At 33.0% G+C, this 11,729-nt stretch overlaps 1 protein-coding gene across 1 annotated transcript; it reads right to left on the reverse strand.

Moving 5' to 3' along the window:
- Positions 1-987: 987 nt before the first annotated feature.
- Positions 988-5,975, reverse strand: LOC141697515 (non-specific phospholipase C1). The gene is made up of 3 exons (XM_074501921.1): positions 4,591-5,975; positions 2,307-2,483; positions 988-1,543 (listed from the first exon to the last, which is right to left on the reverse strand). Exons 1-3 carry the CDS (start codon positions 5,687-5,689, stop codon positions 1,221-1,223), a joined length of 1,599 nt encoding a protein of 532 aa, XP_074358022.1. The 5' UTR covers positions 5,690-5,975; the 3' UTR covers positions 988-1,220.
- Between the last annotated feature and the right edge of the window lie 5,754 nt (positions 5,976-11,729).

Here is an 11,729-nt window from a genome sequence, read left to right on the forward strand (position 1 = left end):
AACAAGGAAGTTGGAATGTTGGATGCTTATGTGTACTTTTTTTATCAGCCACATAGCATGTCATTGAAATCTCCAATATGCACCAGGGGCAAAGTGGATTTGTTAGCTAAGTTATAAATGTATTCTCAAGCGTTTCTCCTTCTACTTCTCTCCGGAAAACCATAATAGCATGACAAACATACGCCAGGATAGGGTGCCATATCTCAGAAAGATCACCCAAAAACTTTAATTGCACACAAAAAAACTACAGAATGTGTAGGATATAGAAACATGAACAGCAGAAAGCGCAGATGTAGGGTATTATTAAATACTCAACTAAACAGCAAAACAAAAGGAAGAGATTAACAGTGCCTCCAAAATTTAATAAACTCAGATGCCCATCGCTTGGATTTGTGTGCTCCTGCATTTAGACATGCCATGAAAGATTTTGTGTAAAGACTTCTTGACATGCCTACTTAGCACGATCCGTCAAACCTTATCCGATAATATTTTTCAAAATTTAAGACTTTGACAGTGGTATCGTAGACATCTTACAGTTTTTTCGACAATTTAATCCCACCTGCATTACCATTTTGGAGTGTAGCCTATGGGTGATCGATGAATAGCTGGCGTTGATCCACTTTTTATCCGGGTAAATAAATTTCTGTATCCTAGCCGGTATACTGGAGCAATTTAGGAATATTGTTTTTTCATAATATAGATACCTAAACTTTCACCATGCCAAAACATAGGAGTCTAGCAGAACTTTGAGTACTGTCACAAGTCATAACAGTACCTAACTAGGCAAGTGACTTTCAAATTTCCATCATGTAAGAATGGATGACAAATCATTCTCTGTTGGGACGGGAGTATCATTCTTTTCCTGCAATGAGGAAAAAAGAAAATTTAAGGAGGAAGAACATATACAATGACATTACCTTGTATAACCAGATAAATATGAAAGATTTTAAGTTGTAGGTTCAAGCAATACTTCATCTAAGGAATAGGTCAGGGGTCCAACATATCCAGTCTTCCGGCTGGTTCCATACAGGCCTCATAAGGCTCAACACTACTACCAACTGTTATCTTACATCTTAAGTGTATGCATATTACAAGTAGTAAGAGGTTGTACTTCAATGTTATTATATGCCTATAAGTCGGTTATTTTAACCAAATATATTATATACACTTAAAAGGGGTATTCAGATATTTATATACAACTTATTGTAGATTGGTGAAGACTAATATGAACTTATATATTTACTCTTCTCTTCTCCAGATGTACGGCTCGTGAGGGAAGGTCTCATTGTAACCATAGCGGAATCATTAGCTCCAGTTCTCAAAGCAGCTCTTCCAGCTTCCAGAAACCTCTGAATAGCATCCACTGCATATTTGTTGCCTTCGGCCACAGTCATGCCTTGTCCAATATCAGGATAAGTGTTCAGAAGATAATCACCGTTAAGCTGGGATGCAAGCTGAATTAATTCAACTTGGAATTCAGTGAGTCTTGCGTCTTCCTTCGGTCCACCAGTTCTCAATGATTTTTTAACCTCTGGAAGCTTTTCTGTATAGCAATATTTTGATCAGTTACGAATCAACATCAATAGGTATTTAGTTAAACGAAAACTTGGTCTTTTGTCTCTCTTTTTTAAGCGATGTCAGCCTTAAGCTTATTACATAACTTTGTCTTTTGCCTATATGTTTTAAGCGATATCGCCTTAACCTAATACATTGAAAACTACATCCCTTGGCTGGAGGCGAAATTTACCCCCCCCCCAACTGCTAGCTTACCCTTTTACTTGAAAACAGAACAGGCAAATAATTAGATGTAACAGTGTTTTAGTATTAATAAATTTAGATTTGAACAAGAAAATAAATGGTGACATTGCTTGCAATTTTTTTGTGAGATACTCGATCCATGATGAGGCATGTACGGAATTGTCTAAACTTGTCCGGAAATAATTACTATGCTTCAGAAATTATATAAGCCACCATTTTGTTCTGAGAACTACTTCGGAACAAGCACAACAGGAAATGAGAATTGAAAACTACTTGTATTTATATTTCGGATTGTATTGATATAATATCTCAAAATAGGAACTTCTGCTAAGTGTGTAATATAGGATTTTTATCTATCTAAACTCATTTTATTCAGCCATTTTTCTTTTAAATTTTGTGACTGGCTCTCAAAAAATCTTCCATTTGTAACATGTACATGAACAAAAAGTTTCAACGTCTCTTTACAATGATTAAACAATAAAAAGGTAACCAATAGCTAAAGACAGAAAGTCATGGTAATCAATTGCTCATAAAGATAGTGGACCAACCTGGACAGTCATCACGTGGACCGTCACGAAGGAAGAAGTAATTCTCAAAAGTTCCTGCCCATGCGTCTCGTTTTGTCAAGAAATTTGATTCTAGATTGAAAAGCTTCTTCACGGTCGCAGGGATAGAAGAATGTTCAAATTGTGAAGATGGGGTTGGCCCAGTAGGCTGATGGATCACTGAAAAACACCAGAAAGAGAAGATGCCAAGTCGCTCAATATTTGGAAAATAAAAACAATAACCTAGCAATTTTGTATGGAAAGAATATATATATATATATATAAATCGTCCCACAATTTTCTTGTTTCATGATTAGATTCGAGACATCTCATCTTATTAGTGACGTCCAATCTACTAAACTAAAGCAGTTTTATGTGTCTGTAGATATATAGGCGGGAACAAGATGTAAGAGTTGGTATTAAAAAAAATATCCAAATTGACGTATACAAGGAGTTTGTCATGTGTCATGTGTGTGTTACTGTGTGAATCTCCTGGTGCTAGTAATACTATAAAAGGCCGAAAATTTTTAAACCCCAAACAAATCAAAATCCTATGCCCCTAAATTTTTCTTTTTGTGCCTCTAAAATAATTTCAACTTGTTTTTGCTCCTTTATAGGGAAAAAAAATTGCACCCTTGAAATTAAGTTTTTTACGGTGGTCCGATTTGGTAGCGGGTCTGATTATAGTTTACATAACTCAAACGAAACACCAAAGGTAGCCATCAGTACAATTGTGGCTCAAGTCCTAATGCAAAGGTGGTTCCAAGTGAATGCCAGTACCAAGAGGAGCAGATGGTATGTGTACTAAATTGAATTAAGAAAAAAAAAGTAGTTCATTTATTTATTCAAGGTTCAAAGTTGAGACTCTTATATCAAAAGAATATAGTCAAAGTTCTCATAACTAAACGGTGAGTCTAATATGCACTTGTATCATTTGTTGATTTTACTTGAGCTACAGAAGACCATAATAGTAGACAATGTTTTCTTGTGGGTGATGCCCACTTTTGGGCTGAAATTGTTCAAAATACTCATTTTCAAAATATATGGCTGAAAATACCGTTTTGGTTACGCATTTCGTAATTGGGCAAGTGTAATACGCATTTGAGAATTGGGTATGTAAGAAAATTACTAAAGATACGTATTTCTAGTTTGGGTATTACCATTGAGATACGCATTTTCCAAATATGTATCTTTAAAAAAAATGGATACCCATTTGACAAATGCGTATTTAATACAAAACATGATACCCCAATGGCACATGCATATCCCAAACTGTATTTTCACTTTCAACCATCCACTTCCAGAATGATTATTTTCAGCCATTTACACCAAAAAATTGTTATTTTTAACATTCTTTCTTTTCTTGTAGAACACTTAAAACTTAGAAACACCATTAGGTTGTGCCGACTCTTTTATATGTGTACCTGTCCATCTCCAGGGGCAGATCAAGGATAATATTTAAGGAGAGGTACAATCCTATTTTTCAATTTCTGTAACAGCACTTCAAGAATTTTGAATTAATTTTAATAGTATAAAATTATAAAAAAATAGAGGGGAATCCTGTTCTCAGGGCCCTTTCCTAATCCGCCCCTAATGGTGCAGGTGTGGGTGCACTAGATATATATACCATTACCCAGTTTCTAGCCAAACGTTACTTCACAAGTTTTAGCTTCAATAACATTAATATGTCCTTGGTGTCGATTAATGTACATAATTAAGTACTAGTCCTACTATATCCGCACGATGAGATAGCTCAAGTGGTAAGGGCTTATCTCTTGTCGTCTCGGGGTTCTGAGTTTGACTCTCGCTCATCCAGAATAAATACTCATTTGTAAGACATCTAATCCTAATTATACAAAAAAAAAGGTGCTATTGTATTCCATAAGAATCAAAATGATGTCTACTCATAAGATATTTACTTACAAATGAGTTTTTGATATAAATAATAACAGTATCTGCTCACTTTTTCTGGGCAAATCGTAGAACTAACATAAATATCAATCAAACAAGTGAGTTAAATGCACCAAAAAGTAGACTTTAACCATCTTTTACTTAGTACGGCCTTCATTCTAATATTAGAATCAGGAACAGTAATACACCAATTATAGCAGAGCATATTTAACCAAATTTGGAATGATGAGTGAACCCTATGACTAATTTCATAGAAACAAACACAAATAACGACGACGTTTTTTCCATAAAAAAACACAAACTAAACCCCGACCAAAAGCATGAAAATTATTCAAACAATTTTTTTGTAGCAATAAAACTCGAAAATAAAACGTACCAAGGCCCTTATCAATCCACGGTGAAATCAACAATGTAGGAACACGAACACCCAACCTCTCAAACCTAAAGTAATAAGGGTCCGGTCCAATAATCCCGTCCGGATTAGGCACGCCCGAAACAGGCGTTGGCACATGATCATAAAACCCACCATGCTCATCATACGTGATCAAAAACGCCATCTCTTTCCACTGCGGACTACTTCTCAATGTCTCATACACCTCCTTGACAAAAATCTGCCCCAACGCAACATCATGCGACGGGTGATCATCATTAGCAGGAAAATGCTTAATATCAAAATACCTCTGCTCCACCACAACATAATTCGGAAGCTTACCATTCTTAGCATCACTCTTAAACTTCAAATCAAAATCATGAAACTTATTAACATGTTTCAACTTTCTTAAACTCTTAAAAAACATAGTAGTAGGTAAATTTTGGTAATAAATACCGAAACTAAGGCCATTTTCGTCCAACGAATCAAAAATAGTTTTCTGAGGAAACCCATTAATCAAATCCTTCCTTACATTACTTGAAGCACCATGTGAAGTGGCAGAGTGAACAAAGAACCTGTTAGGCTGAGTTGAAGCCGGAACTGAAGCAAACCACTTATCGAACACCGCGAACTCATTAGCTAACTCAGTATAAACGGGTAACAACTCGGGTTTATACCCGGACATTACAGTTTCAGCTAAACCATGAACACCCATTTGATCAGCTTGCTGAGCAAACCCATTCATCGGAGCCGGGTCGAAAAAAGTAGTATTTGACCCGAAAACCTGTTCTTGAATTGCTTGAATTGAGTGACCAGGATCCGAATCAATGAAATTGGCTTTGTCAGTCACCAAGATTTTGGGTGAATTTGGGTCAGAAGCGTTTAAAAAGTTGAATTCTTGACCCGTTAAGCCGTCGATGTCGGGTCGGGTTTTTTTGATCCACCCAAGAATATGATCGAATGAGCGATTCTCCATGACTAAAATGACTATGGTCTTAATGGGGCCTTTTATTTTTTCAGGCTTTTTGGGAAAAGGGAAAGATTGGGTTTGTATTAGAAGAAAATATAGTAGGACTGTGGTCAAAATGGATCGCCGGAAAATCATATTATCCGGTGAGGATATATTGTTTGTACTGTTGTGATTAACTGATGATGTATGTATAATGTATGTTTGTATTGTTTGAGTAGGTGGGTGGTAGCTAGGATTTAATGACAAATAGGTTTATTTAATGAAGGGGAGTCTTAAGTTGATGTTGATTAATTTGTCTGGAATTGAAATTTTTCTTTCAGTTACTCAACTTAGCTCTCATGAACACGACATAACTTTCTCCGGCACCTTCTCCCTGTCTTCTACTCCCCCTCGGCCATTCAGTCCTGTACATGGGACGAGTTCTGTACATATGACGGGCTCAGCGTATTTATTTAAGATTTCTTGTTAATAATTTATGAATTTTTTAAAAAAAAATTGTTAATTTTAATTGTTCGCAGATTTTAATGGAGTTAGATTTAAAAAAATTTAGAATCTTTGAAGATTTTGTGAAATTTTTCATAAATTTATCGAAATCTCATCTATTTTGAAGAGATTTCAAAATTTTAAAAATGTACTAGCAAATCCATTAAAATCCACCACTTTTTTGAATAAAAGAAAATTCATGGAATTTTGAATACTGTCGGATTTTGATGAATTTTTTAAAATCCCAATCGAATACCACGAAATTTTGATTGACTTCTTAAAATGTAAATTTAAAAAACTCAGATTTTATAAGATTTTTTCAATTCTTGTTAAATACTTTCAAGTTTTTAAAGGACCCCGCGATTTTCAAAATCCATAAAATTACTTCAAAATTTCAATTGAATACACACTAGTCTTTTCTTCAAGGGAGAACAAACTCTTCTATAAAATAAAAAAACCGTAAAGAACCCTTTGTTTTAATGTAGAATTTCATCAGATTCGTTGTTAATGTATAATAATAATTATATTTGAATATAATTAAACGTTTAACAATTGAAATTTGAAAAAAATAATTTTATATTTGACTCTACTGTGATAAGTGTGATTTTACCGTGATTATACTACATAATCACTTTAAACTATTTCATCAGATTTTAATAATTTTTTAAATATAAAAAATGCGCAACTTCGTTTTTTATAAAAAAATATAATAATTTAATAATAAAAAGGCATATGGCTTCTACGCATATAATCGAAATTGAACAAACAGCCCGCAAGGGTTGGCTCAGTTGGTTAAAGAGAGGAAAACTAACCTCTTGGTCACAGGTTCGAATCCCACAGGAGGAGAATTTATGATTATGCCTCATGAGCCAGAGCCTGTCGCTTAAATGCGGTTTACCTTGGTTCACGTGATTTGCAGGCTATTACGTGAACTCGTAGGGTTTACCCAGTGTGCATCCGAAAGGTAGCGGCTGCGGGTTACCTACGATAAAAATTAAAAAAAAATAAAAAAATTGAACAAACATATAATCATATTGCCGTCGAATCATTCCTTTTTGGGCAACCAAGTGATTTTTTGAAAAGATATGTAATCCTCTAATTGTTATTTTGATCAATCGACCATAAATGCATAAGCATAAAAACCCTTACTACTAAATCAATATCATGAAAATCCTGCAGATCTGCAATCCCGGACATGATGAACAACAAGATAAATCAAAACAAAAATCAAACTCTCACAATTAAGGAGAGATCAAACAAACCCCAAATAAATTAAAAATTTATTAAGAAAAATTAGAACTTAATCAAGAAAAATGAATAATAAAAAAAAGATCGGGGCTTTCCACCGATGAAAGCCCCTCAGAAATTTTTTGAGGCTACTCGCAACTTCATTTTTAATTTGATAATCAAAATTTATAACTATATATGATGAAAAATGAAATAAATTTTCTATTTTATATTTTTAAATTATAATTTACTACAGACCTATATATAAGATAGTACTCCATATATTGTCACCTATGTTACGTATTTTAAACCTCTTTATGTTTAATAAAAATTTTAAATTTTTCATTCTATATAGAAATTTAATATTTCAAATTTAATTAAAAAATAGAAATTTAAATTAAATTATGTAAATATACTTAATATTCACCTTATATTACCTGTCGAACAGTGAAATTTTTTTGTAAAATTGAATGGGAGGGAGGGAATAGCTTTTTTACCCAATAATATTTTATTAAAAATTAAATCATTTTAAAAATTCTTATTTTCCGAAAAATATATTATTTCCATAAATTACTTTTATTGTTTGAATATATTAAATACGATTACTCAACTCAATTTAAATATAATTACGAGTAGAAATCAAACAAATGCTTAATTAAAATTTCTTTGAATAAGTGATATTTTTAAGAGACATTCTACGAGGGGATCGAGAAGATGGGATTATTAGTTTTTGTCACATGATATTTATGCATGGATCTAATTATTTATGTTCTTTTATTCATGTATAGATATAATTTTTTTTATATAGGATTTATAATACTTTTACCTTTAAAATTTTATATAAGAACTCGTAACGTACAAAATGTATCTTCATACCACATAAGTATGTTTAATATACATTTGGAACATTTTTTTCGTTCAAAAAAGTAAATTATTGAATCGATCGGGGACTTAACGAACCAGTCGCTCTAAAATTTCAAGGTGTTAGAGGAAGGCCTATTCCATGATCTTATATTATTATTTTAACACTCTCCCTCACTCGAAAACCCATTTTTTGGTCGAATAATGAATCACGGGCGTTCATATTTGGGGCATTAATTTGCCTTTCGTGTCACGATAAATTGTGAGAATATAGAGGGTGGCAGGGAGTCGAACCTGAATCCTCCCGCCAGCCTAAGCTCTGATACCATGTTACAGAACCAGTCTCTCTAAAATTTCGAGGTGTTAGAAGAAGTCCCTTCCCGGTAACTTATATTAGTATTCAAACAACTACATAAGTAATTTCCTATTACAAGTCCCTTTTTATGACTTATAACTTGTCTAATAAAGTTTGCATATCTGAACACATTAACACATTTAGGAAAAAAACACTCTTTTCTTGATTCATATTATAAATACATATCCAGTTGTATTTGGTTGATATGATTGGCAATGGAGATGCACTGAGGTTTTAGAATATAAATTGGAAAGGAAAATGAGAAAAAGGGAGAAGAAAAAAGAATCAAGGAGAAGAAAGATAGGCCAGAGCTTTTTGAAAGGAATAAAAGGATATTCCACACCTTTTGTATGAGATTACCCATCTATATGACTGTCGATATGTTGGGGAAATGAAAATATAGTTGATATGTATATATAAAAGTCATATTTCGGGAGCATGGAGAGACATTTTTGTATTTTAAGGATTTTTACATATTTTATGTGAAATTGAAGGGAAGAGTGTTATAAACCCTTATGTATTAGAGGGTTCATAATATTGTTTTCTTTATATAAATAGTTCAATGTACTTCTAAATTAAATTACAAGGCTTAAGAGGGAAAAATCCTCTCTATAACAGTTATAGACAAATCATACCTATATAATATTTGACCCGTTTAGGATTTCTTAATTGAAATAAGAAATGTATGACTTAAAATGGGTAATTGTGATAAAAGTGATCCGTAAATTATTAATATAAGATATTTAAGTGTTTAGATAATTTTATTTTTAAATTGGGAAGATGTTTAGTACATAACTTATAAGTCAAGAAAAATTGTATACAATAATTATTATATATGAATATTAAATTCAGAAGAGAACTAAAAACTAAAATTCGAATGCTTAGATTTGAAAGAGAGGAAGGTGTAAGGTCCCGTAAGAGCGCTATTTTAAACTAGAAGGGGGTTGTTAGGTCACACACACTGTAGAGGGGGTGAATACAGTGTATAATACAATCAAATCGAACTTTTATATCTTAAGTAACAGAAAACAAACTTTATTGAAACAATAAACTCTGTTACAGTATGGAACTGTTACCTCTCAGTGATGAACAAATATCACGAGAGCTGCTAGGGTTACGATGAATAATCTTCTCGAATATGGTAACACTTTTAGTGTAAACCCTATGTCTGTGTTTATATACTACACAGTTACAAGATAATCGCTAATTGATATGGAATATAATTCTGCTTCCTAAAATATATCAATCAGATATCTTTTCTTCCAAGTATTCCATTCTTCACGGAACTCCTTCTTCATGCATATCTCTTCTTATGTTTATCTCGATCTTCTTTCCTTTAATCAGCTACTTTCCTTATCTAATCGTCCTTCAACAGTTAAGTTCTGATATCCAACTTCTGATGATTATCTCCTGATAATATAAGTACTGATATCCTTAAGTCCTGACTTCCAATATAAGTACTGATTCCGAGTTAAGTACTGATTTGTCCTGTTAAGTAAGATCTGAAAACTAAACATAAATCATATTAGCCATGAAATTACCAAATATATCTAACAAGGGTTGAATAGCTTAATTATCAATTTAAAAATTGTTATGGCGTTTTAAAATAATTTATCCCTTTTTTAAAATTTTACCGAGTGGTTATGCAGTTTATATGTGCGAAAAAATAAAGTGCAAGGAAAGAAAATATCACACGGCGATTTTATCCTGGTTCGCGATGGTGTAACCTCTAATAGATTCGCTCACCCTTACTCCAGTCCCCGAGCTCCTCTCCCGGACTCGGGATTTTCCCTTATAATAAACTCGCTCATTTAGTAGGCGGAGAAGCCTTTACACCCTTACAAGTATTTGTCTTGGTGCGTAACACAAGGGTCACCACCTCAAAATAAATATAATACCTATACAACTTATCTTAGACAATAACTCCTCGCTATTTCTTCAAAATTGTTGTAGAACCTTTGTGTGGACTTGGCTTCCTTAGCTTTTGATGGCCTTGGATCTTAGTGATCCGGTCTTGGATCTTTCCTCTTCTTCACGGTGCAAAGACTACTAACTCCCCGTTAGTACGTCTAGGACTTGGGTCTTAGAACGAGAATCACCTCACGTCACTTCACTTCACTACAAAACTAATAAGACAATCCACGAAACAAAACAAGCAGAGAAAGATTTATTTTAAACTAGGATGTTACGGTACTAGCCCATAAATAGTATAATATTGAAATAAGAATATTAAAACTAAATAAGAATACTTGACTTAAGATAATAAATAGTAGTCCAAGTATTTTTATGCACTACTAGAAATATGGGATCAGACATCGGTTCAGAACCGATGTTAAAAAAAACTGAACCGATGTCTTCGCGTGTGATTTTAAATGTCATCAGCCTTTGATATCGGTTCACAGCCGATGTCTATTACAGTGCTATACATCGGTTTTAAGAATAATCTGATGTCTTTGCAACAAATTTCAGCTTATATTATAGTATTTCTAGGTGAATATGAGTATATTATGGGGTAATTATCCATTAAAACATGAAACCTACAAGCTCTAAAAGACATTTTTTTTAAAATCTTTCAAACAAACCGATATGAAAGTCTAGATCAGACATCGGTTATGTTGTCTGACAGATGTGAAATGCTCCATCAGACATCGAGTACTTTTATCAACCGATGTAAAATACTGTGTTAGACATCGGTTTCTTTTATTTGGTGATGTTAAATCCTTTTGTTTAACATCAGTGTTTTTTTCTAACCGATGTTTAATCTTTAATATTGTAAAATTTAAGACATCAGCTATTGAAAATTCGATGTTATTTGGCTTAAAATACATTGATTTTTTTACAGAACCGATGTCAAATGATTATTTGACATTGGTTTTTGTAGTTCTTTTTCTTTTAATATTGTTTCACATGATGTCTTTTGTTCATTTTTTCAATCGGTTTTAAATTACCATTGTGATGTTAATGTACTGTAAATTGCATATGCCATCCTGGTACTATTAATAGCCCAGGGAACTAATTGCATTTTCAACCAGAAAAATACCAACAATATGCAATACATCCAACCAAATTTGTAAAAACATAGAGGTATACATTGATACCAAATTTACCAACATTCAATCCAACAAGAGCTCAATTCGGACATCACATTCCAAGTCTAAAATAAACATCCCAACTAAAAATAATAAAACCCAAATTCGCTAGTTATTACATCCAACATTCTAAACATATTTGACTAGTTAATATGTACCA

This window comes from Apium graveolens, chromosome 11 (genome assembly GCF_009905375.1).
Source record: "Apium graveolens cultivar Ventura chromosome 11, ASM990537v1, whole genome shotgun sequence".
Lineage (NCBI taxonomy): Eukaryota > Viridiplantae > Streptophyta > Magnoliopsida > Apiales > Apiaceae > Apium > Apium graveolens.

Bases quoted from the DNA above. Each gene is read 5' to 3' on its own strand.
- LOC141697515 (XM_074501921.1), bottom strand. From the start codon at position 5,689: ATGATTTTCCGGCGATCCATTTTGACCACAGTCCTACTATATTTTCTT. The intron at 2,484-4,590 runs GTACGTTTTATT...GGTGTTTTTCAG, and splicing joins GTGGATTGATAAGGGCCTTG to TGATCCATCAGCCTACTGGG. The intron at 1,544-2,306 runs GTTGGTCCACTA...ATTGCTATACAG, and splicing joins TCCACGTGATGACTGTCCAG to AAAAGCTTCCAGAGGTTAAA.